This window comes from Thunnus thynnus, chromosome 12, assembly GCF_963924715.1.
Source record: "Thunnus thynnus chromosome 12, fThuThy2.1, whole genome shotgun sequence".
Taxonomy (NCBI): domain Eukaryota; kingdom Metazoa; phylum Chordata; class Actinopteri; order Scombriformes; family Scombridae; genus Thunnus; species Thunnus thynnus.
The window spans coordinates 33,512,096-33,539,188 of NC_089528.1; the positions used below are offsets into that span (position 1 = coordinate 33,512,096).

Genomic DNA, 27,093 nt, shown 5'->3' on the forward strand with positions numbered 1-27,093 from the left:
CGCTGAGCTTCTTGCTGTGAGTGAACTGTAATAACTGAAGGAGACTCAGATGAGCCTTTCGCTGGTTGCGGTCAGAGGACAGTTTAGAGAGACGTTGGTGAGAACATCAACCTGAGACTGTAAAGGTGGGGGGGCTTTGATGGTGCTGGACTCATCCTGAGCGCGGCCGCTTTGCTCCCAATGATTTCACTGTATAAACTTGTAATCTGTGTGTAACAGCTCACCTGTTTTCTGTACAGAAAAGCCTTTAAGTTAATAATTCTATCGTAAGATCTCAACACACATCAGAAGATTTAAATAGTTGATGAAGTTACCGCTGTCTCCCAGTCTGGAGACACAGGTATGGATGCTGCTGCTGTGTGACAGCCACAGCTGTTCATTGACGTCAGAGGAAAGGAGCTACATCACACATCTATCAGCGTCACACAGAGTCTGAAAGCTCCGGCCAGATTTAACCCCTTCCTCCACCACTGCCACACACACTCTGTATGTTGTAGATTAAGATATTTTTACCTGTTTTTACTTCTATGTGACCCACATGTTCTCTGTGTTTCTTCCTCTTGTAAATAACAAATAAAGTTATTTGAACTTGAAGATGTCACTAATACAGACAGAGCAGCTTGTTGTTTTTCTCCACAAAGAAGACAAATGTTGGAAGTTATTGATCTGTGAACACTGACTCAGTACTGTCAGCTGTTATTGGACACTTTGAACAGTGTCACTAAAATGGAGGATAACTTCCACCGTGTTGATCATCTTCATCATCTTCATCATCTACAGTAAAGGTTAAAACAGGCAGAATAAGAGAGAACAATCTGTCTGACTCAACACTAAATGCAGTTCTGTACAGCAGAACAAAGATCTTCCTGTGATGAGGCATCACATTGTAGTTTAAACTCTGTCATTATTCCACAAACAGAGTTTACTGTGTTTTGATGACAGTGATTCACTTTGTACTTTATATAATGTGACAATGATTTTATATTGATATAGTATAAAGATACTGAATGAAGGTTTGGCAGCAACATAAACTTTAGTTTCTATTGCTGCAGCTCTTAGCTTGGTTAAAATACTGAATATCATCAATGAAAAGATGTTTTCAACAGTTTGTCTGTGATATAGTTTAGAAAGATTTCAGAGGATATTATTTTATGACTTTTATTAGCTGTTAATCACTAACCATACCACCTGTGAAACAAAGTCTCCCTCACTACTAGCATGATACTGGTTATTAAAACATGCACTAGTTTAAAGGTGACTGAATGGGGCGACCCTTCATACTGACACTAAACTTCTCTGACAATGAATAAAATGTTTTACACAAACAAACTCAAGACTGTTTGAAACCGTTTGAGTTCATTTGATGTCAAACTGTCAGAACATAATCACATGACTGTGTTTAAGTGCAGTTAGTGACATGTTGAAAGCTGATAAAATGTGTATCTGTCAGGTTGGTGAGCTGTTGTTGACTTGCTAGCTAGTGACAGTGTTCCTAATATAACTGCAGCACATTTTACTGTTTGATGAACAATAAATTCACTGCAGAACATCTATTAAAACATGGTTTACTTTTACTGCTCAACATTAAACACAACTAAACAGCATATCATTAATAATCTATTTAATCAATTTATAAAAAGCAGCAGCATCATACATTGAGCCTTTAACTCTCGGTGTCAGCTGTGTATTTATTTGAGTCTCATTTATTATTATTGATGCACATATTACATGTTACATGCAGGTAATTTTTCAGAGTAACAACAGACAGTGAAAGGTTGACTGTTGGAATTAGTGTTAAAATAGTGCAGACGTGGAACAATGTGTGGCACAGGGGTAACATTCATTAAGACCTGCATTATTGTCTCTGATGCTGTGAAATACACACAGTGATGGAGGAAACTCAACTGCAGTCAAATACAACAGTTGTTGAAGCAAGTAGATTGAAGGTCATTTGTTGGGTTTGTGATGTCACTATTCTTCAGCCAGCACATGGTCTCAGTTGGGTGTTGTGTGTTAGCAGCGACCCACGCTGACACAGTTCTATAGCAGCTAGTTTAACTGACATGCAGAATGGTCCAAGTGCTGCTGGGCTGTTTAACAACTGTACTGGATTGTCTTATATTGTCCAGAGGGCTGTTCCTAGCCTGGCTAGAATTAACGTCAACTGTCACTTGAGGCTCAAGTCGTTCCATTAATGCAGCTTAGCTGCTTCTGGTCAACGTTAAATCAGTGATGGTCTAAAGGTTAGGGGAGTGAACTTATTACTAGAGGGTTGATGGTTCAATCCCTGCATTCGGCTTGATGAGTCTGCATGATGAAAGTGAAGAGCAATGCTTGTCCCTGTTCATGGTTTTAACTTTATTTGTTAATAAATGAGCGTTCAGATCAGTGACTATGGTTATATTATCACTAGACTGGATAATATCAGATGTATAAGTTTCGGGGAGACGACGTTTGTCACTGAGAGAAAATGACTTTCTGTCTCCGTCATGATGTCAGTGTTCACGCAGCAGCAGCCGCTTATCATGGGAGTAAAGTAAAAAATAGATTTACGTGGTTTAAAGCCAGAGTTTTTTGATCCATATAAGCAGCTGATCACTGTAACTGTGATCACTATTAGCAGTTACCTCTGTATACATTTAAACACAGCAGAAGGTCATAGTTTGGACTTTATTTAATTTTCTTTTTGTCTTCACAGCTTGAACAAAATCAGTGAATGAATAAATAAATAACTTCAAAATAACGCTGGCACACTTTTATTTCTTAAATTATTAATGCTGAGCTTTTCAATAAAAGAGTTGCGAGTGAAAAGACACTTGATGGAGCCGTCTGTTGAGAGTCTGTTTCCGTCTGTCGGACATTCTTTGACACGCAGCTGAGTTAGCCAGCTTGATGGAACACCCCCTGCTGTTTGTAATAAGTTTCTCTCCTCTATATATGAACATGAGGTCGACTAAATATTGGAAACATCTTTCAAAGTAATTAAGTCCAAAACAACGACCACAGAACCAATAAACCAGATTTTGGTCCAAAAACAACTGAAGTCGTCTCAACAAAACTTAACACTTATTGCATCACTGTTGTATTTCATTGTATTATTCAGGTGTTTCTATTTTTCTGGTCACTTGGTGTGTCAACAGGCTGAATTTTGACTAATGAAGCTTTTCCAGAGTTTCCTCTGATGTTTCTGTTGTCTAAACAGCATCTTGTTAGCAAAGCTAATTAGAGTCAAAGAGGATTAACGAGGTTTCAAACCTTCCACCAGTATTCAACAAAGCAACATAATAAATCACTACTAGCACCATCTCTACTGGTGTCACATCATTTTAACCCCCGCTGACACAAACATGATGAAACCTGTTGCTTACGTTACCTTTAGATGCTGAAAATCATTTTCATCAAGCTGATGAGTGAAGGTGAAATTAATCAGCAGCTTCAACCAGGAAACCAAACTTAGGAAGAACAAACATGTAACTCACAGCAGGAAGATTTCAAATGTCAGTTGCTTCACGAACAGTCTCAACTCTGAATTCATCTTTAACCTTTAAAGAAATATGATCCCAGCACAGCGCTGACCTTTGGAATAAAGAACCTGGAACAGCTAAAGTCAAACATTGACAGACTATATAAATCCTCATCAGATAGATTTAGTCTTTATTGTCCATTTGTTCTCACAGCCTGGAGGAGGAATGATAGCAGCCCATCCCAGTACCCCTCCAGCACCTTACTGGTTCCTGACTGGAAGTGAGCGATCCCCCATCTCATTTTATCTCATTTCATCTCATTTTCATTCATAAAACCTAGAAACCTGTCTTCAGGTATTTCTTGGCCCAATCTTGATGCTTCAGCATCTTTACCAGCAGCTTTCTTTTCCTCAGCCATGTCTCTGAGCATCGACACCTGCTACGTCTGGAATAAGGTGGCGCTGGAGGATAACGGGTTCTTCTTCATGTGTTTTCTGCGACCTTGTTGAATATTCACAACAGAATGTTTGATTGTCTGGTGGTTACACCTCAATAGTTTAGCTATTTCAAGAGTGTTGCATCCATCCGAAATGCATTTTGACAGTTAAATCTGTTTTTGGTCCATTTACCCTGTTCTAATGAAGCTGCCTAATAGTAATGCAAACCTTAATATAAGCTGTTAATCACTTCAGGCCAAATACTCACTCATTACACAAATACACATCATCTGGAAATAATTAACTCCAATAAGCATTCAAGTTTATACGGTTTGGAAAATGACTACTCTCAGTACTAATGAGGATTATTACTGAGAGTAGTAGTACTGAGCGTGGTAGTACTAAGAGTAGTATCACTGAGAGTATTAGTACTGAGAGTAGTACTACTGAGAGTAGTATTACTGAGAGTATTAGTACAGGGAGTAGTAGTACTGAGAGTATTAGTACTGAGAGTAGTACTACTGAGAGTAGTATTACTGAGAGTATTAGTACTGGGAGTAGTAGTATAGATAGTATTAACACTGAGAGTAGTAGTACTGAGAGTGGTAGTACTGGGAGTTGTAGTATAGATAGTATTAACACTGAGAGTAGTAGTACTGAGAGTAGTAGTACTAAGAGTAGTATCACTGACAGTATTAGTACTGACAGTATTAGTACTGAGAGTAGTAGTACTGAGAGTAGTATTACTGAGAGTAGTATCATTGAGAGTATAGTTGGTGACAGATTAAAGGAAAACCTGGTCCAGGTCTGAGTTCTGGACCCCTACAGTGAGGGGGTCTGGGGGTTCTGTTATGCTGTGGGGGGCATTTTGCTGGCATGGTTTGGGTCCACTTGTGAGTGATCAGCTTTATCCTGTGATGAAACATGTCTATCCTGATGGGAGTGGTCTCTTCCAGGATGACGATGATGGTTTGATGAGGATTAAATGATGTGAATCAGATGTTATGACCTTCACAGTCACCAGATCTCAACCCAGCATCATCATCACAACACCACATGATCAACGATGTTATTGATCCTCTCCACCATCATCATCACAACACCACATGATCAATGATGTTATTGATCTTCTCCACCACCATCATCACAACACCACATGAGGAAGATCTTTATGATCAATGATGTTCAGAGACTGTAGGATCAATAACGAGGAGCTCTGAAGCTGTTCTGGTGGTCCAACACCTCACTGACACACTTTATGTTGGTTTTCCTTCATTTGTCAGCGTCTGTATATATAATGTGTGTGTGGAGCAAACGCTTCACTATTATTCATTCAGGGAGCAAAGTTCTGGTTCTGCTCCACTTTCTGTCTTTTTACAAATAAACTTATCACAGAGTCGCCACAATCAGGTTCATTTAAGCAGCTTATATCAATGATCAATGACTATTATCAGCGACTGACAACAATAAAAATCATCGTTGGAGCAGCCTTTGATGTTTCAGTCCAACCCTTCACTGATGGATCAGAACAGACAGAGTGACACCTCACCTCAAAACATCCAATCATACCGACTGTTACCAAACATGGTGGACTGAAGAAAACCATTGATCACTGATAAACTGTTCAATTATACAACACACAGTACCAGTAGTGGAAGAAGTACTCAGATACTTTACTGCAGTAAAAGTACCAATACAGCAAAGTAAAAATACTCCATTAAAGTAAAAGTCCTGTATGAAAAATCCTCCTACAGTAAAAGTACATAAGTATTATGAGCTTGATGTAGTTAAAGTATTGCAGTAAAAGTACATAAGTATTATGAGCTTGATGTAGTTAAAGTATTGCAGTAAAAGTACATAAGTATTATGAGCTAGATGTAGTTAAAGTATTGCAGTAAAAGTACATAAGTATTATGAGCTTGATGTAGTTAAAGTATCTTTAACAATGTGTTGTATTTTAAAAGCTTGTTATATTAATTGTGTCAAAAATATCACCATGAATAGTTTTATTGACGATGTGATAAAATACATGTGAGAACCATAAAAACACTCTGTGCTTCCACAGCTGGACAGATGTTATTCATTATAACATGAATAGAGCTGCAAGCTGCTCATTGGATCCTGACAGTAACAACAGCAGAGTCAGCTGAGACTAATCAATGAATCATGTAGAAGGAAAAATAATTGATTGTTTGAGTGTGAGACAGATGATCAGTGTGTGATGTTTGATTTCAGCAGCCGATCTTCAGTCAGCAGAGTTTCTCAGAGACACAGAGTCACAGAGACACTGAGGCAGACCAGAACCTAAACCCAAACCCAGCAAACAGAGGCTGAGTGAATGTGGTGTTGAAGGTGTGGAGATGGATCAGTGTGTCAGAGGAGACTCTGTAGAAGGACAGAGTGCCAGCAGGACAGTCCACATACACTGCTACTCTGTTAGAGACAGAGGAGGAGGAGGAGGAGATGGATGTTTCTCTGTTATTGTACCAGGCAGAGTAATGACCACGATCAGAGCACTCCAGACTCCAGGACTGATTATTATATCCAAACCCACAGTCATCACTGTCTCCTTTCCTGCTGATTCCTCTGTAACTCACTGATATGGAAACGTCTCCTCTCCACTCGACCTCCCAGTAACAGCGACCAGTCAGAACATTTCTACACAGCAGCTGATGCCAGAAGTCAAATCTGTCTGGATGACGAGGATATGACTGATACTTCTTCACATATGTCACCTTCCTGTTGTTGTCAGACAGTTTGAGGTTTCTGTGTGTTGTGTTTGTGTCCAGTTTCAGTTTGCAGGCATCTGATGGAGAGAACAAGACACAATACAGCTGCAGTTTATCATCTGTTGATTTATTAACTACTGAAATTAAACCATTCAAACTTAAACCATCTCCATGATAACTGAGACACTCCATCCACTGAGGAAGGCCATGAGATGTGACTGAAAGCCTTGGATATACAGAGTAAGTGAACCTTTAGATGAGAATTTTTACCAAATTCAAAGTTAAACTTCATTCCAACTGCGTCTAATGTTTGTCTAAATGTAAACTCAACAGTTCAGGTAGAACATTAACAGTCAACATGACAGTGAAGATGTCAGTAATATTCATGTTTTTATCAATAAAGTTTGGTGTAAAATGAAGGTCTTTGCACATCAAGTCTTATTTTCATCTCAAACTGTCGTCCAAACAGCTGAAGTCAGTATGAATGAATGAACTTTATCTGCAGGAGAGACATGAGTGACATTTTGGAGCAGGTAGCGCCACCTTGTGGCCATTTATAAAACATTTCTCTTTGAACTCCTGAACTGTGACCAACAGAAGGAAATTTATGTTTCATGGATTCATCGGTTCAAGATAAATGTCAGTTTAGGCTGAAACTGATTTTCCATCATTTTGAACTTTGTTCACTTCTTTTACATATTTCATCCAGTTTTTCTCAAAGTTTTCATGAATCAAAGTGAAAACACACTCACACTTCCTCACACCAGGTCTCAGTCTCCGTCGTCTACCATGGTCCATCCTGGAGGAAGAGACAAAGTCACATCAGCTTCATACACCTTCACTCATATCCACCATTAAACATCAACCAGAGTCCCTCAGTTAGTGACAGTGTCCATCTGTCTGTCTTTACCTTTTTATACTTTATTGCAGGAGCAAGAGTTATACATATAATATTGTTCATATCTACATCATTCCTACAACATTTATATGTTTTTAGTGTGCAAAATAAAATTAATAATAAAGAAAAAAAGGGGGGAAATAAAATAAATAAGTCAATAATATAAACATACACAGAGAAAAGAGGAAAAAAGACATTAACTCTTCTAACTCTTCAGGGCTGAAAGCATCAGTATTGTTTAATTGTGGTCCACATATTTAATCCATTTATGTCTCTATCTCTCTATTGTTTTTCCTTGTCTTCTGCTGCCATCTTCTTAAGGTCAGACCTGTTATTACTTTCTGTGTTTTCTCTTTGCTTTGTATTTTACTGTCTTTGCTTTGTCTGTCACACACTTTGTTAACTCTGTTTTTAAAGGTGCTATATAAAGATATTATAATAATAAAGATATTATTACCTGAGACTGTCCACCTTCTGTCTATACCTGAGAGTGTCCATCTGTCTGTCCGTACCTGAGTGTCCATCTGTCTGTCTACACCTGAGAGTGTCCACCTGTCTGTCTGTACCTGAGAGTGTCCATCTGTCTGTCCATACCTGAGAGTGTCCACCTGTCTGTCAATACCTGAGAGTGTCCACCTGTCTGTCCATACCAGAGAGTGTCCACCTGTCTGTCAATACCTGAGAGTGTCCACCTGTCTGTCCCTACCAGAGAGTGTCCACCTGTCTGTCAATACCTGAGAGTGTCCACCTGGCTGTCCCTACCAAAGAGTGTCCACCTGTCTGTCAATACCTGAGAGTGTCCAGTCTCCAGTGTGGATCCTTCACTCCAGCAGACAGCAGCTTCTCTCCTGAGTGTCCTGGATGATTGTAGCTCAGGTCAAGCTCTCTCAGATGGGAGGGGTTGGATCTCAGAGCTGAGGCCAGAGAATCACAGCCTTCCTCTGTGATCAGACATCCTGACAGACTGAACACACACAACAGTTGCTCTAATGAGCTTAAAACGATTCTCAGCTAAATAAGCAGTATTTTGTCCTTCAGGCCTTTATGTTTGTTGTGTACATTACACTCAGTGCCCCCTGTTATATGTTGGTGTCATGCAGATAAATTTTAGTTTAGTAGTAGGAGAGAAAGCACATGTTCCTGCTGGAGGCTGCTATTGCTGAAGATCAGGGTTTAATCTGATGCCATTCTGTTTTTACTTTGGCAGAAATAATGCTGTTAATGTTAAATATTGTTCGACAGCATATCTAAAGATAAAGTAAGATTTAATAGAAGTTTAGTGATGTTTTATGTTAGTTCATATTTTTCATTCCAACAGTGTTCTCCGTGTGATTGCAGTAATTAGCCAACTTAGTGTCTTCCATCATATTTCTGATTGTATTTGTTCAGTGTTTAAACAGTTAATTTGTAGTATTCATGTGCAACCTTTCCTGAGCAGTAGATCTGCTTTGTATGTTCACCTGCATGTAGAGGACATGACAGTAATTCTGTGTTTATATTTTCTGTTATTCCTTCCATTATACTAGATTGTCATGACTTTATGCACATTGAGTCTTCATTGAAGATTAAATGACAGAAACAAATATCCTGACTCACATGTTGGCATTAAAGGAATCTTACTTACTGTATACTTGATATTATAACACTTCAGCTCAAACAGTGCACAAAATCTTTTTGGTAGCAAAAACTCTTCATGCAAACTAGAAACTGGGAGAAAGCCAAAATATTACTTTCAATACATAGTAATAAAAATGACCTGAGAGTTTCCAGTTTGCAGTGTGGACTCTCCAGTCCAACAGACAGCAGCTTTACTCCTGAATCCTGCAGGTCATTATTACTCATGTCCAACTCTCTCAGACTAGAGGACTGGGAGCTGAGAACTGAGGACAGAGCTGCACAGCTTCTCTCTGAGAGGTTACAGCCACTCAGCCTGGAAATGATAAGCAGAAATATTAGTTTTCTTCATTGAGCAAAGATTAAAGTATGTTAATCTGGATAGTTCTGTGTGCTTACAGAGCTTTGTTAGAAGCTTTGACCACTGGCAGCAGCCTCAGAAGAGCCTCCTCTGAAGCAGAGTATTTCCTCAGGTCAAACACATCAAGATCTGTTTCTGATGACAGTAAGATGAAGACTAGAGCTGACCACTGAGCAGGAGTCAGTTTATCTGTGGAGAGACGTCCTGATCTCAGGTTCTGTTGGATCTCCTCCACCAGAGAACGATCATTCAGTTCATTTAGACAATGGAACAGATTGATGCTTCTCTCTGCAGACAGGCTCTCACTGATCTTCTTCTTGATGTGCTTGAGTGTTTTCTGATTGGTCTGAGAGCTATTTCTTGTCTGTGTCAGCAGAACTCGTAGGAGAGTCTGATTGGTCTGCAGTGAAAGACCCAGGAGGAAGCGGAGGAACAAGTCCAGGTGTCCGTTTGGACTCTTTAAGGCCTTGTCCACAGCACTCTGGTAGAAACGTGTTGGTTCAGGTTTGTCTTTAAATAGTTTAGGCCTCCAGGATGTCGTTTGTTCTTCTGCCAGCAGATTGACTCCAGAGTTGAAGAATGTCCGATGGACATGAAGAGCAGCCAGAAACTCCTGAACGCTCAGATGGACAAAGCAGAACACCTTGTCCTGGTACAGCCCTCTCTCCTCTTTAAAGACCTGTGTGAACACTCCTGAGTACACTGAGGCTGCTCTGATATCGATGCCACACTCTGTCAGGTCTGATTCATAGAAGATCAGGTTGCCTTTCTGCAGCTGCTCAAAAGCCAGTTTTCCCAGAGACGCAATCATCTTCTTGCTCTCTGGACTCCAATGTGGATCTGTCTCAGCTCCTCTATCATACTTAACGTTCTTCACTTTGGACTGAACCACCAGGAAGTGTATGTACATCTCAGTCAGGGTCTTGGGCAGCTCTCCTCTCTCTCTGCTTTTCAACAGATCCTCCAGAACTGTAGCAGTGATCCAGCAGAAGACTGGCATGTGGCACATGATGTGGAGGCTTTGTGATGTCTTGATGTGGGAGATGATTGTGCTGGCCTGCTTCTCATCTCTGAATCTCTTCCTGAAGTACTCTTCCTTCTGTAGATCAATGAACCCTCTGACCTCTGTCACCATGTCAACACACCAAGGAGGGATCTGATTGGCTGCTGCAGGTCTTGTGGTTATCCAGAGGCGAGCAGAGGGAAGCAGTTTCCCCCTGATGAGGTTTGTCAGTAGCACATCCACTGAGGTGGACTCTGTAACATCAGTCAGGATCTCATTGTTGTGGATGTCCAGAGGAAGTCGACACTCATCCAGACCATCAAAGATGAACACAACCTGGAACTCTTCAAACCTGCAGATTCCTGCTTCTTTGGTTTCAGTAAAGAAGTGATGAACAAGTTCCACCAAGCTGTACTTTTTCTCTTTCAGCACATTCAGCTCTCTGAAAGTGAATGGAAATATGAACTGTATGTCCTGGTTGGCTTTGTCTTCAGCCCAGTCCAGAGTGAACTTCTGTGTTAAGACTGTTTTCCCAATGCCAGCCACTCCCTTTGTCATCACTGTTCTGATTGGTTCATCTCTCCCAGGTGAGGCTTTAAAGATGTACTCATGTGTGATTGGTGTTTCTGGTCTGTCTGGTTTCCTGGATGCTGTTTCAATCTGTCTGACCTCATGTTCATGATTGGCCTCTGCAGTCCCTCCCTCTGTGATGTAGAGCTCTGTGTAGATCTGATTCAGAAAGGTTGGGTTTCCTGCTTTAGCGATCCCCTCAAACACACACTGGAGCCTCTTCCTCAGGTTAGACTTGAGTTTATGTTGGCACAGTGCAGCAGGAGTTCCTGAATGAACAAACAACAAATGAAATCAGTGAGTGGATCCTACAGAAAGTCTAGAAATCTGAACATGTAAGTGTGTCTGTATAGTTTTTCCTCCTCCATCAGTTTTATTCAGTTCATCAGTGGAGGACAAACAGCCTCTGATCTGATGCAGATGTGTGCAGCATATTTACGGCAGAGTTTGAAATATAAACCTCTCCCATGTTGCCTCCATCATGTTAAATCTGTTTAAATCATCTTACTGCTCTGCAGATGGTCAGCCAGCTCCTCCTGCTTCATTCTCCTCAGGAAGTGCAGTGTGATCTTCAGAAATGCGTCTCTGCTGCTCCTCTTCTGTTCTTCCTCCTCACCGTCCAACACCTCCTCATCCTCAGCCTGACTCTCTGAGTATTCTGGACTCAGAACCCTCTGGACTCTCTTCAGCTCATTCTTCACAAAAGTGACAATGTTCTCCTCCAGCAGCTGGAACAGAAAGATAAACTGAACATTTAATTTAAACTGGTAGAACAAACCATGTGATTCATCTGTCAGTCTGAAGGCCTGGTGGTCTAAACAGAGCAGCATGGACACTGTTAGGACCTGAATGGTACTTTAGTATTTCATCTGTGGTTGATGGAGTTAATATTAAAGGTGGGTTTGTACATGTACACACCATAAATATGGAGTCCAGGTGTGTTTGATGCTGCTGTGCAGACTGATCACTGGGAACCTCTGAGCTCTGCTGCTGAACACTGTGGAGAAAACATCACGTTTAAGGACATTTAATGACTCAAATCTGCAAACAGCTTATTAAAGATGTTCTGTCATAATGACAAAATTAACTTGTAAAGACTGCTGTGATTACTGGATGTCAAATTCTTACCTTCCATCAACAGGTTGTCCAATATTAAAGTTAATAGGATGACCCATAGACCAGTCACTCTTCATGGACACACAGCTGGGTTCAGGAGAGTCTGCTCTCTGCTGCTGCATCCTGATACAAATAAAACAGTGATAAAAGCATTCAGTTAAAACCAAAGAAATTAAGGATTAATCATCAGTTTAAATCCTGGAGTTAAAAATAAATCTTTCAGAACAGAGTGACTGAGGAGTTCAGATTCCTCCGGTGATGAAAAGAGGATGGCAGGCGACTTGGTCTTAAGTCAACAGAAGAAGGAAGTGAGAATGTTCTACAGGAGTTCTATGGCTCAGTAACAATCTGTACCAACCTCAGTAACTAAAGATGGAACTATAAACATCCCAGTTCAGCCTTCAGATGGATGAACACAGCATCAAGCAGCTTTTACTCTGTACAGACTCTGTTAGAGGAGGTACAAGGTGATCCAGACATCTTTTTAAAAAAAACTGTCCCTGGTGCTTTATGTGTTTTCAGAGATGTTATGGCATCAGCTTCCTCTTTTTGTGTAATGTCTTCATCCATCCATTGTTTAGTATCTATTTGAATTTTGGCAGAGTAAGATTTAATGTAAATTAAGAGAATAATCTCCTGTTTATTTCCCATCTGATCCATACAGATCCTGATAGTAACTTTCAAAGCATTTCTGATTTGAATGGGGTCATTTATCATATTATCCTCTTGATCTGTGAGATGAACAAGGAAAAGATCCCTTTTTCTTAATTTTCCCTTCTTGTTTTGTGTTGTTTGTTTGTTTAGAAGAGAGGAGAGAAGAAGAAGGAGAAAAAAAGGTATGAAATTAAAGTGGTATAAGCTGTGCCTGATGGAGCCGGTACATGAGGGTTCAGGGATCAGGTGGATTAATATTAAATTATATCAATGTTTTGTCTGTTAGGTTAGTTGAACAAGATGAAATAAATAAAGTGAAAAAGAAAACAATAAATCAGAGCGCAGAAACAAAGTGAGGAGGTGTGTTACATGTCAGTATTGTCCTGCAGAGGGCAGCAAACACCTGCCAACACTGAATAAGAAGCTCTGTGAGAGAGGGAGCTGACTCTTTCTGAGATGAAGATGTTCCTGTCAAACTGAAAATAATCAGCCGTCCAATCACAGCTTGGAGGCAGCGCCATGGGCGGAGCTTATCAACACCAGCAGAGGTGAAGTCAAACATGACAGACAGCCTTTCACAATAAAACAGTTTCCTGTGGGCTGAGGGACAGAACTACTGACTGTATGTTTAGTTCCATTTGTGAGACTGTTTGCAGTTTTAATGAGATGGATTGTGCTGCATGAAAGAACAGACAAGACAACAAACACTGAAATGTAAAACACGACACTTTGTTGTCTGTGTTCTAATTTGATTTTAATGCAGTCTGAGAAACCTTCATTGTCTCTTTACCAAAGGTTTTTCATTAATTTTGACAGTAAACACTTACATGAGAAGGAAACACGTATACATAACGAGCATTGTATCTCTTCCTTTCTTTGATTTGTCTTTAATGAAACATTTTAGAATTTTCACAATCCTCTATAAATGAAAAACATTCTTGTGTGTAACAATCATTTCTATCAATTATCAATCTGTTCAGTCAGTTTATCAATCCTGAGATCAATATTCTGACCTTTGCTCAGCAGGATCCATCTTTGAAGCTCCAGACAGACACATCCAAGTTAGCTGCTGCTCTGATTATTGGATGTGATGTTTTCATAGTTAAACACATATTGATATAGTGACCATGTTGTTGTCTTATAACACTGAACTCTTTGACATGTGACTGTTGCACAGGTGGACCCTGTGATGTCACTGCTGAAACAATATATTGATTCCTCTTCTCAGGAGAGTCAGATAATAACAAACTTCACTTTTACATTCTTACCTTCCATCAGCAGGTTGTCCAATATTAAAGTTAATAGAATGATCCATAGAGCTGTCACTCTTCATGGACACACAGCTGGGTTCAGGAGAGTCTGCTCTCTGCTGCTGCATCCTGATACAATCAAAACAGTGACAAAAAGTTAACACCAAACAAATGCAGGACTGACCACCAGCTGAAATGTCAGAATCTAAGTGAAGAGAGAGATATTTGGCCTAGTGGAGGAAAAAGCAGCCTAAACTGAGGACAGCCAAGATCCTGGTTTTCTCCACTGCCCAGCTCCTCCACAGACGTCCAGTCAGTTCCTGAGCTGTCAGCCAGTCTTGCTGACTTCCTGTCAGACCTCCTGCCTCTTGGCTGCCCTTCTACGTGGCTTCGTTGACGCCTCGGCCCTCAAGGTCTCTACCCTGAACATCTCTGTCAACATCCAGCGTGGTCCCACCTACTGCTTTCAGTTCCACATCCACCTGCTCACCTGTTTCCACTCTGTAATTCCCTCATCAGCTCTTCAGTACACATACTGGTCTCAGTCATTCATTCCCAGAGAGTTTGTCAAAGTTACTCCATTGGACACATTCGTTCTAGTCAACTAGATTCTGATCCTGTTCCTTTTGTTACCTGTTCCTGCTGGTTTTCACTTGATTCTGACTTCCTTCCTGTTATGACCTGTAATCCTGTCTGTTGGTTTTTGAGCATTAAAGCCATTTAACCTGTCTGTCTGTACCTGGGTTCACCTGCTCTGCTCCACATAACACAGGAGGTTTATTCAGTCCAAACAGCCAATGTACCAACTAGTTTTAGATTCTTACCTTCCATCAGCAGGTTGTCCATCTTTAAAGTCAATAGGAAAATGCATAGAGCGGTCACTCTTCATGGACACACAGCTGGGTTCAGGAGAGTCTGCTCTCTGCTGCTGCATCCTGATACAAACAAACAATTAACAAATCAAAGAGATTAAAAAGATGAATTTTGACCAGACTGTCAGCAGCTGAATGAAAATCAGTAAGAAGACAGTGGATGAGAAACGTTCTCCTGTTCATCAACATGTCATCTGATGAAAGATGCTTCATCTCAGTTGATTATTTGACTAATCGGTCGTTGAGGTCTTTGTTAACTCAGAAAGTCAGTGGTTCATTAGAGTTATTGTGAGTTATTATTCAGTAGTTGACAGTGAGTGTGAATAATGATGGTGGAGAACAGTGATGGACAGTTAGAGATCCTCATCTCACCTCTGAGCTTTGGTCTGGCTGTCATGTTCCCCACACAGAGAGCTTTTAGAGGGAGGGACTCCCTCCCCTCTGTCCTCACACTGATCCATAGCAGAGAAACACCTTCACACAAACACAACAACACATTATTTCTCTTCATTGTTCTCAGTCACATGACAAGCACACACAGCTGTTTCTCATATCGTCCACCCTTCATACAACCAACATGTGATCTAATCATCCATCTAAATATAATGACACTAAGTATTTGTGCTAATCAATACTTTGTGTTTTCCAGGTGACGGTCAGAGTACGAGAGACCTGCCAAAGAAGCTTTGCTGATGGGAGTCAGACTGTTAAACAATGAGAAAGATTTGATATGAGGCTCTAATTCAGCTTATTGAAGGAAACTTATAGATTAAAAATACATGTTCTCTGTGTTTCTTCTTGTTTCTTGTAAATAACAAATAAAGTTATTTGAACTTGAAGCTGTCACTAATACAGACAGAGCAGCTTGTTGTTTTTCTCCACAAAGAAGACAAATGTTGGAAGTTATTGATCTGTGAACACTGACTCAGTACTGTCAGCTGTTATTGGACACTTTGAAGAGTGACACTAAAATGGAGGAAAACTTCCACCATGTTGATTTGTGTTGACTGTTAGTAGAGATCTGAGCTACAGATTTCTGCTGTTTCTACTGGAACTAAACTAACAAGATGAACAAAGAGTCATTCAAGAGTCAGACAGTGAAAACTGTCACAATACAAACAGAATAAAGTCACAATAAATACCTTTAGACGGAGAAAAGAAGCTGCAACACAACGAGAAAAGGAAGAGAAACTAAATTCGCAAAGGAAAAACAAAAGGACATACCAGAGAGCGAGAGAGAGATGGGCTGCATCCCAAGTCTCTGAAATTGCATCCACATTTCCCTCACTGGCGTCTTAGTCCCTCCCACCGTGGCTGCAAGGAGAGACGCAAAGAAACCAAGCGAGGAGAGGAAATGAGGAAATGTGTTGTAAGAGACATGGCTAAATGTTTCAGGGAAAATGGAAATGATGTAACTCATATCAAACTCAGGAATTTTCAGCCTCACATGTGACTGAATGGAAATGACGATAAATGATGTAAAATATAAATGTGTTTAACTGTTATTATGGATCAAATTAAAGTCAGGGAGAGTCTGTTAGCAAGAAACAGTTTAATGGAGGAAATAACATCATGAAAAAAAATCTTTCTTATAAACGAAGAAAGTTGTTTATGATTCTTTTGTTGATCAGACCGACAATTAACAGATTTTTAACTATGATGAATCAGAAAACAAATAAAACATAAAACTTGGGGATGATACACTTAAATTGAATCTGTAATCTGTCTCCACTTCGGTGTGAAACTGCAGTGATGTATCAGATCAGTCTGATCAGCTGCAGCGTCCAATCAATAACTGAATTCCAATAAGGGGGCGTGTCGGCTGGTAAAAGACTTCCGTGAAGGCTGCTCTCATGTTTTCTCCTCGCTCCTCGGAGCAGAATAAGAGACTTGGGACCATGAATGTATGAAGAGAACTGGACACAGGAAGAGCTCCAGGCTTTGAAGATAATTTGACATAGCAGCTGCTTTCCTTTTTTATTAAGGGATTTCTGTTTAATTTTATTCCTTTACTCTGTTATCTTATTTCATTTATTTAATTTTTTACCTGCCATCAGGCACTTTCATTTAACTAACTGTGCCAGCTCAATAAGAAGGATGCTTGCATTTAGGGATAGTCGAGGGGTCTTTCACCCTGAAGAAGGGTTTGAGCTTACATTTTGTTTGCTCTTAAGTTTAAAGGTCTTGGTATGGGAGGTGAAGGACCTAGTGTTTGTGTTTGTAAATAGTTTTGTTTCAGGGTTGGACACTGTTTTTTTTTACAAGATTGCAACACGCTCAGTCTGTTTAGTGTATTAATGTGTATGACAGTGAGGATTAGCAACAACTTCAGACATGCTAAAGTCTATTTAATTTGGTTATGAATATTTCTAGTATCAAACTGTACTTGGAATGTACGAGGTATTCATCACCCAGTAAAGAGAAAGAAGATTCTCACCTTTCTTAAAAAAGAAGGTGTTGAGATTGCATAATTACAGGAAACCCATCTGGAGGATCAGGAACACCTCAAACTTAAACGAGACTGGGTGGGCAATACATTTTTTTTCATCCTACACCTCAAACAGTAGAGGAGTCTGTATTTTAATTAATAAGAAATTACCCTATAAACTTGAATCTTGTGTTAAAGACAGTAATGGACGCTACGTTATAATTAAAGGGCTACTATATGGAAAATATATCTCAATTCTCAACATATACGCTCCACCCAATCACCCTACTGATTTTGTTACAAAGGCATTTTTGGAGTTTGCTGAACTTGAAACTGAATGTTCTATAGTAGGTGGCGATTGGTTTCATTTGAATCCATTGATGGATAAACTGCCTGCAGAAACTGGGGCCCCTTCAAAAAGAGCATTTGCAGCTACATGTGATGAGTTTGGATTTGTTGACATTTGGAAAACTGTGCATCCTGATTCGACAGAATTCACTTTTTTTTCCAATGCTCACAAAACTAGCTCTAGAATAGATTACTTCTTTATCCCCAAGTTCATGTTATCTTCTGTGGTGTCTTGTGAAATAGGAAGTATTTCTATTTCTGATCATAGTCCAGTATTTTTACAATTGTTGTCTAACGAAAAGCAGAGTTTCACTAACTCTTGGAGGTTTAACCCACACCTACTCAGTGACCCCAAATTTATCTCATACTTAAAGTCACAATTTGAAATTTTTTACTCAATAAATAAAACTCCAGATGTAGCTCCCTCAGTATTGTGGGAAACGTGTAAAGTGTATGCGAGGGGCTTAATTATCTCCTATACAGGGAGTAAAAAACACAAATATCTGGAAACCCAAAGGAAATTAGAGGGTGAACTGTCCAATCTTGAAAAGACGTATGTTAAATATCCATCTGAGGTTAATATGAGGGCAATGTTGGCTACAAGAGCCTCTCTGAATTCTCCTCTTACCCATAGAGCTGAGCAAAGTATAGATTCGCTAAACAAAGACTATATGAGGGTGGCAATAAAGTACATAAGTATTATGAGCTTGATGTAGTTAAAGTATTGCAGTAAAAGTACATAAGTATTATGAGCTTGATGTAGTTAAAGTATTGCAGTAAAAGTACATAAGTATTATGAGCTTGATGTAGTTAAAGTATTGCAGTAAAAGTACATAAGTATTATGAGCTTGATGTAGTTCAAGTATTGCAGTAAAAGTAGTGGTTTGGTCCCTCTGACTGATATATTATTATATATGACATCATTAGATTATTAATAGTGAAGCATCAGTGTTAGAGCAGCATGTTACTGTTGTAGCTGCTGGAGGTGGAGCTAGTTTACACTACTTTATATACAGTTAGCTAGTTTAGTCCAGTGGTTCCCAACCTAGGGGTCGGGCCCCTCCAAAGGGTCAGCAGATAAATCTGAGGGGTGGTGAGATGATTAATGGGAGAGGAAAGAAGAAAAAACAAAGTTCTGATACACAAATCTGTTTTCAGTTTTTGGACTTTTTCTCTAATCTTTGATTTTTGCTGAAATATTGGATCATTTGAACATTTATTGAAATGAAAGCATGTGAGAAGTTTAGAGGGAAAAATCACTATTTGGTGGAGCTGTTAACAACTCATAGACATGTGAAATGTGACCCCGACTACACACTGCTTTTTGTAAGACGTCAAAAGCCAAAAAGGTTGGAAACCACTGGTTTCATCTTTAACAATGTGTTGTATTTTAAAAGCTTGTTATATTATCCATTGTGTCAAATCTTCATCTGAAAAGTAACTAAAGCTGTCAAATAAATGTAGTGGAGTAGAAAGTACAATATTTCCCTCTGAAATGTAGAAAGTAGCATCACATGGAAATACTCAAGTAAAGTACAAGTACCTCAAACTGTACTACAGTACAAGTACTTGAGTAAATGTACTTAGTTATTTTCCACCACTGATCTCTGACAGGAAGCTTCGTTCCATCAAGAAATCCATCATAACATCTTAAACTCACCTTTTCAAACTTTGTTTTTGCCTATTTTATTGAATCTCACTGACATATTTTATTGCATTTTTACAGTTTTGTCGTATTTTCTTGTTTAACTTCAGTCTTTAACTAAAATGTGCGACTGCTCCTTTAAATGTCGTACATGTTGAGCTGCTGATGACACGTTGCAGTTTGAAGTGTCAATCTTTATTCGGTGAAAACACAAAAACATAGAAATCTTATACAAAAAAAGGACAAAAAGCAACAACCTGAAGACAAACTGTTGACGGGGAAATAAAAGGAGGAGACGGAGATACAAACACAGTGGATGATTCTCTACAATATTTTACATTAAAACATGTTTGATCCTGATCAGTGAGGCGTTTCCTGTCGGCTCAGGTGTTCTTTCAGTCCTGATTCTGATTCGTCTCACTGTGTCACGTGACCCAAAGTCTTTCTGCACCGTTTTGTCTCCAGCGGCCGGACGCCAGAGGACACGAGACGTGAGAGTTTTTCTTTATGTGAGGACTACCGGCCCCGGCCGCCCCCCCTCGGTGCTCCTCTGGGTGCAGGTCCTCCTCTCCTGGGGGCGGGTCCCGGTCCCGGTCCTCCTCCGGGACCCCAGCCGCCCCGTCCGCCGCGTCCGGACGGACCGTAACCGCCGTCGTCCCTCTGAGGAGGCCGACCTGCGAACAGCGGAAAGATCTGTGAGACTGAAAGTCGTCCAGAAGGAAACGTTACAATAAACTGAAATAAGTATTATATGAATTTAAAACGGAGAACTTCAGGAGTCACTAAAACCTGTAAAATCATGTAAACGCGTCGGGATGTTTTACCTCCGTCAGCGCCGGGGGACTCGCGCTCTCGGGGGTCTCCGGTTCCCGGACCGTCCTGCCACGGACGCTTACGGGGGGGCAGAGACGCCATGTCCATGCCCTGCAGGGAGGAGGAGCGCTCACGGCCCGCCGGGGACGACCCATCATGCATCTGCTGAACGTCCCGATAACCGTCGTGACCTGACGGACAGGAAGACAAGCAGAGGCACCGCCACAATAAGATGACAAAGATTCTGGTTCACACTTCTCCTGCAGTGAAATATTACATAATTATAGCGTTATATGATATCTAATATGTACAGACAGGTGACAAATTAAAGGAAAAACCTGAATAAATGAGACATGGAGACATTATTCAATAAACTCAATAAAGATGCACCTCTGGGAGGTTTAAGACCGACACGTTAGACAAGCGCTCTCCACCATCATCACAACACCACATGAGGAAGATCTTTATGATCAATGATGTTCAGAGACTGTAGGATCAATAACAAGGCGTATTGAAGCTGTTCTGGTGGTCCAACACCTCACTGAGACGCTGTATGTTGGTTTCTTTAACTTGTCATCTGACAGAAAACAAACTGCTGTTTCCTGCTGAGTTGCTGGATCATGTGACCTCTTCAGGCTTCTACAAACACAAAGTAAATGACTGGTTGAACTGATGACAGTCAGGTCTCACCTCCTCCTCTGGGGGGTCCTCCTCCCCGCGGCGGCGGCCTCCCTCGACCTCCGCTGTCCCAGCCTCGACTCATCTCGTCTGGGCCGTCGAAGCCCTCTTCCTGGCCACCGTACTCGTCAGGGTAACCTCGACCTCCGGGCCGGCCGGGGCCTCCTCCTCTAAACCTGAAACACCGAACGAAACCCATTCAGACCCATCTGATCCAGGACCTTTCAGGACCTGGTCTCACATTCAGGCTGAACAGCAGCTCACCTGTCGTCTCTCCGTCCTCTGAAGTCTCCTCCGTCTCTGGGGAACCTGTCCTCAGGGCCCCAGTTCCCTCCGTTCCCTCCTCCTCCACCTCGGTGCCCTCCTCCCCCCCTGTGGCCCCCTCCTCCTCCCCCCTGGTAGCCGGGTCCAGGTCTCCAGCTCTCCTCTCCTCTGCTGTGAAAGTCCTGGCCTCCGTCAAAATCCTGCGGCCCACGTCGACCTTGCTGGTTGTCTCCCCAGTAAGGTCCCGAGCCCTGGTCTGGTCCTCCAGGCCCTCCAGGGCCCTGGCGATCAGGGGGGCCCATGTGGTGGTTGGGCGGCGGCCCCCGAGGGTCTCCTGAGATAATTAGAGAAACAGAGATAACGAGGGCCGCTGGTAACTGAAACTGTTCATTGTTTCTGATCTACAAGAGCAATCTTCTAACTTCAGACTATTTTATTCTCTGTTAGGCAGAAACATCAAAAACCAAAGACGTGTTGTTTAAGGAGTGACGTTTTGTGAAGGAGGACAAATGTGTCTACGTTGTGATGTATAAATTGTGCGTATAGAGTGGAAACTGTGAGAGTAAGATGAAGATTTGCTGAGAATGTTTGAGAAAATACCAGGAGGCACTTATTGCGTACTTTATTAAATCTCACTGAAATATTTTATTTTTCTGTTTTGTCGTATTTTATTGTTTGTTTTTTGTGCAATTGTGGAGTATGTTGAGCTGCATTTCCTGTATGATGCTACACAGATAGTTTATTATTAACAAGCTTCCAGTCTCTGTGCTCAGACAAGATAAACATTCTCTGTACTGAGATGATATTCATGTAAAACATGAGACTCATTTACACGACACGATGGGCAGTTTGACATATTTTATTAAATGGAAACAGAGGCGTTTAAATTCTCCAAACTCAGGAATCTCCCGGGGCCCCTACAGGTACGACAGAAAACATTACTTTCATGTCTGTCTGTTGTCTCATAAATTTCCACCTGACTTGCTCTATTGTTCAGTGTGTTATAGCATATTAACATTATTGATCTATCTATCTATCTATCTATCTATCTATCTATCTCAGCGTGACTAAAAACAGACCAGTGGAATAAAGTACAAATAAACAGGAACGCCTCATAATAACTGAATCTGCTCTGATAATCAGACTCTGGAGACGTTCAGGCTACAGGTGTTTCTTCTGAACCATCTTACCTTTGTTGTTGGGCCCCTGTGGCCCCATCCCATGCATCATTGGCCCCGAGTTCTGGCCCTGTAAAGACCAAATCAGGTTTATACAGAAGTCCCGACAGTTTCACATTGCTGCAGTAGAGAGAGACCTGTACTCACCTGGTGCTGCAGGTATGGGGGCCCCTGCATGTTTCCATGGGGTCCTTGCATGTTTCCTGGGGGTCCCTGCATGTTACCTTGAGGCCCCTGCATGTTTCCATGGGGTCCTTGCATGTTTCCTGGGGGTCCCTGCATGTTACCTTGGGGCCCCTGCATGTTTCCATGGGGTCCTTGCATGTTACTAGGAGGCCCCTGCATGTTTCCATGGGGACCCTGCATGTTTCCATGGGGTCCCTGCATGTTTCCATGGGGTCCTTGCATGTTACCAGGGGGCCCCTGCATGTTCCCTGGGTGTCCTTGCATGTTACCTGGGGGCCCCTGCATGTTTCCTGGAGGTCCGTGCATCCCTCCTGGGGGCCCCTGCATGTTGCCCATCCCATAGTTATTTGGCATGTTGCCATGTGTCCTGGGTGGGGGCCCCATCATCCCACCCTGCATAGGACCCTGGGGGCCCATCATGTTCCCTTGAGGTGGCATCATGCCCCCCTGAGGTGGAGGCCCCTGAGGATCCCTGGGGCCCATTCCTCGAGGAGGGGGTCCCATCATCCCACCAGGGGGGCCCTGCATCCCTCTGGGTCCAGGACCCATGCCGTGAGGCCCTTGGGGGCCCATGTTCCTGGGAGGGCCAGGATGTCTCTGCATGTCTGGTGGTCCCATCATGCCCTGAGGGGGCCCCTGGTGAGACTGGGGTCCAGAGGGAGGCCCCATCTGTCCAGGGGGCATGAAGGGAGGCTGCATGCCTCCAGGGCCCATGGGGGGCCCCATGCTGTTGGGCATCTGCTGAGGAGGCATGTTTGGGGGAAAACCCTGCTGGCCAGGGGGCATGGGGCCTCCAGGACCCCCGGGGCCTCCAGGGCCGGGGAAGGGGGGCATAGGACCTTGTCCCTGTGGGGGGCCCATGTTCCCGTCTGAACCCATCCTGTCCATCTTCATCTGCTGAAGAAGCAAAGAGAACAAAAGAGTGAATGAGAGCAGCGAGGTAGTTACAGGAGGCCGCTGGGTGGTTACAGGGGGCTACTGGGTGGTTACAGGAGGCTGCTGAGTGGTTACAGGGGGCTGCTGGGTGGTTACAGGGGGCTGCTGAGTGGTTACAGGGGGCTGCTGAGTGGTTACAGGGGGCTATTGGGTGGTTACAGGAGGCTGCTGAGTGGTTACAGGGGGCTACTGGGTGGTTACAGGGGGCTGCTGAGTGGTTACAGGGGGCTGCTGGGTGGTTACAGGGGGCTGCTGGGTGGTTACAGGGGGCTACTGGGTGGTTACAGGAGGTCACTGGGTGGTTACAGGGGGCTGCTGGGTAGTTACAGGGGGCTGCTGGGTGGTTACAGGGGGCTGCTGGGTGGTTACAGGAGGTCGCTGGGTGGTTACAGGGGGCTGCTGTGTGGTTACAGAGGTCTTTATGGTAAGACATTAGGTTGGACCATTGCTTGAGGAGTGTTAGCTGGTTGCATAGGGGGTACTAGGTGGTTGCTAGGCGTTCCAAGTGTTACTAGTGTTCCAGGTGTTGCTAGGGTGTTGCTAGGCTTTGAACAAGGTTGTTGAGTAGTTGATAAAGCGGTTGCTGGGTGCTCCGTTAGAAGGGTAGTTTACTGTCTGCAGGTCGCTGCACTGCATTATAAAAGATGTTAATTATGTGTAAGAGGAATTAACATTTAAGTAAACAATAGATTTTATTCCTCTATTTCTTTAAAATAAGAACCCTCGAGCTGCAAGGATTTGTCCATTAATTGATTAGTCAATCAACAGAATATTAATCTGCAACTAGTCTGATAATTGATAATGTTAGTAATTTTAAAGCAAAAATGCCAAAAATTATTTGTTGCTTTTCTTAGACTAAATATCTTTAGGGGTATTCAGTATCTGGGGGTATTTTGGGCATTTTGACAAAAGAGGACATTTTTAAGCATCTCCTTGAGCTGTGAGAAATAATAATAATCTACAGATTAATTATAAAAGATCTCTACGGTTTTGCACCGTGTTTTAGCAAAGCATCTCTCACTCCCAGTCAGTGGTCACAGGTTTACATACACCTTTAAAGAACATGTATGTCATGGCAGTCACTGTGGACCCTGCCGTCTGTGTTCCAGCAGCTTCTAATTCATTGCCGACCTGCTTTATGACCATCTTGATCAATTTTATCTAAGCAGCAGGTGATCGCTTGCGTTTTCTTCCTGATTGTGGCAGTGACACAACTGTGTCATAAACTTTATACTTACAGACAATTGTTTGCACAGTTGATCTTGGGACCTAAATGGCTCAAAGTGACTTTCTTGACTTGTTCAAATCAATGATCCGCTTTTTCAGATCCGTGACAGACGTATGTTCCCATCATTCCATCACAGAAAAATAAGTGAGTTGTAGAAATCATTGGAAACTCAAGACTGCCATGACACATGTTCTAAACAAGTGTATGTCAACTGTATTATGCACACGCCTGACATGTAGGGAACCTAAAAAATGTAGTTTCAGTTATGTGTCCAAAAACTGTGAAAATCATTAACTACACGTGTTGCATTCACAGGTTGTGACTTACAGGTGAACACAAAGAGGTTCTGAGGAATTATCAGTAACAGTCTCTCATCACAACAATGAGCCCTGCGAGCACATAAAACATCTTATAAAGACTCACCTCCAGCAGCATGGGGTTGGTGTACTGCAGAGCTGCCATCTCCTGCTCGATCTCCGCCTGAGTTTTCTTCTTCATGTCCACTTTCTGCTCCACCTTCCGGTCTTTCAAATCTCCACCAGGGGGCATCATGGGTACTTTGTTCTCCGCCCAGGCCTGTAGGTTGGACAGCACAGTTTGTACAGTTTATACAGCACCACCATCATTACAGTTTCAGGAGAAATGGGTTCAGTGTTGACATCCATCGCGTTGAGTCGGCAGCTTCAGGGTTTGATAAATGTTCGTTTGCACGCTGTGGCGGCGTTTACCTGCTGGAACTGTGCTGGGATCGGTTTGGCGTACGGCACTTTCTTCTGTGGGACCTTCTTGGCGTCTTTACCCATGACCTCGTCCATGCCCCAATCCAGACCGGGAATGGACATCTCCTCAGGAGCCGCCTCTTTACCTGGAGACAACAGTCACACCTGAGTCACATACTGTGTAGGACCTTGTTAACATCCACCATATGAAACAATGCACCACGATGTTTGATCAGGTTTCAGTCAAGAGGTACGAGTAGTTCTGGTTCACAGTGAGGTCAGTGACATACAGGACAGTATCATCAGCATCACCTTCATAGTTCCAGTTGTTAATTAGAACCTTAAAACCTTAAGAAATGACTGAAAATACTTAAAGTACTGGCATATTAGACACTTTCTAAAAAACTTAAAAAGTGAAATAAAACTGAACAGTAATGCAGCCGCCACTTTTAGGTAATTGTTGAAAAAAACCTACATATGAAACTACAACTCACCCTACTTAACTTTATTGCAATTTTTCTTATAATTTGTACCAAATTGTACCAAACTCTCTGTAAAATGTGCCATAAATTAACAGATAAATACCTGTAAATTACTCAGAATATTTCCAGCAAGTTAGTATAAGATTAAGGGACCTGTAAAATAAAGTCTTATCCATTGTACACTCTATACATACTAATACTCGTAATTTAAACGGGGGTGGGGGGGCAGCTGTGGCTCAGGGGGTAGAGCGGGTTGTCCACCAATCAGAAGGTCAGTAGTTTGATCCCAGACTCCTGTCCACATGTCAAAGTGAACCCCAAATTGCTCCCAACGGTTGTGCCAGCACTTAATTTGAGAAATTATAAGACTTTTTAAAGACCTGCATGCAACATCAAATATAACCTAAACCAATAAAGCATAAAATCATCAATAACCTAGACCGACCTTTCCTTCCTTTTGTTTCAGTTGAAAAACAGAAAATTCTACAAATGTTTGAAACAAGGAGGAAAACCTGCAGACGGTCCCTGAGAGTTGAAGGAAGACTCTTACTGTTCTGCTCCTGCTCCATGGCCGCCTTCAGCTGCTCGGGGATCCCCATCCCGGGGATGGAGGCCAGACTGTTGGGCTCCACGTCATCTGAAACACAAACACGCATCAGCTGTTAATTCACATGTAAACCTGGAAACAGCAGCCTGTGTGTCGCATCACTTCAGTAACAAATCTTAATAGAGATTCTGGACAGTTTGTCCATAACTGCAGAGTATACTGTAGAGCTGTAGTAATTAATATCTTTATTGTCAGTTAATTAGATGGTAATGTCTTTTCTTGTTCGATCAAAACTCCAAAACTAGAACAGATATTCAGTGCGGCTCACCGTACTCCACGCCGTCCTCTGACATCCCCGGCAGCAGGTTCAGGTTGTAGCGGTCCCTCATCTTATCACCCGGACGATTCCTGGTCCAGAATTTACTGAAGGATAAAAACACAGAAGAACTTAATACAGAACTGACTGCTCAGGACATCTGACCCCAAACTGTATGTACACAGGTTGTATACAGGTTGTATATATGTTGTATATATGTTGTACATATGTTGTACATATGTTGTACACAGGTTGTATATATGTTGTACATATGTTGTACACAGGTTGTATATATGTTGTATATATGTTGTACACAGGTTGTATATATGTTGTACATATGTTGTAAACAGGTTGTAT

The 27,093-nt window shown here is 42.0% G+C and overlaps 2 protein-coding genes across 4 annotated transcripts in view; both read right to left on the reverse strand.

Annotated features, from left to right (window-relative positions):
- Window positions 1-5,159: 5,159 nt before the first annotated feature.
- On the reverse strand, window positions 5,160-16,199 carry LOC137194814 (NLR family CARD domain-containing protein 3-like). Its single transcript, XM_067606973.1, is given in 12 exon segments — window positions 5,160-6,707; window positions 7,383-7,429; window positions 8,319-8,492; window positions 9,285-9,458; window positions 9,542-11,345; window positions 11,585-11,804; window positions 11,995-12,073; window positions 12,205-12,315; window positions 14,115-14,225; window positions 14,921-15,031; window positions 15,341-15,442; window positions 16,111-16,199. Coding segments are annotated over 11 exon segments (3,477 nt in total). The 5' UTR covers window positions 15,430-15,442; window positions 16,111-16,199; the 3' UTR covers window positions 5,160-6,150.
- Window positions 16,200-19,568: 3,369 nt separating this feature from the next.
- The window catches only part of wdr33 (WD repeat domain 33), a 31,347-nt gene continuing 23,822 nt past the window's right edge, over window positions 19,569-27,093 (reverse strand). Inside the window, exons 12-21 of one of the 3 annotated variants that reach the window (XM_067606978.1) lie at window positions 26,749-26,843; window positions 26,424-26,510; window positions 25,401-25,537; window positions 25,096-25,248; window positions 22,470-23,402; window positions 22,335-22,392; window positions 21,145-21,478; window positions 20,893-21,056; window positions 20,214-20,393; window positions 19,569-20,063 (exon numbers count right to left, since the gene is read on the reverse strand). In XM_067606978.1, coding sequence (XP_067463079.1) covers window positions 19,906-20,063; window positions 20,214-20,393; window positions 20,893-21,056; window positions 21,145-21,478; window positions 22,335-22,392; window positions 22,470-23,402; window positions 25,096-25,248; window positions 25,401-25,537; window positions 26,424-26,510; window positions 26,749-26,843 — 2,299 coding nt within the window. In that variant the 3' untranslated portion in view covers window positions 19,569-19,905. Of the gene's footprint in view, window positions 20,064-20,213; window positions 20,394-20,892; window positions 21,057-21,144; window positions 21,479-21,987; window positions 22,062-22,334; window positions 22,393-22,469; window positions 23,406-25,095; window positions 25,249-25,400; window positions 25,538-26,423; window positions 26,511-26,748; window positions 26,844-27,093 lie in introns of those variants that run through there. The other 2 variants (XM_067606977.1, XM_067606979.1) reach the window with 2 other exon arrangements.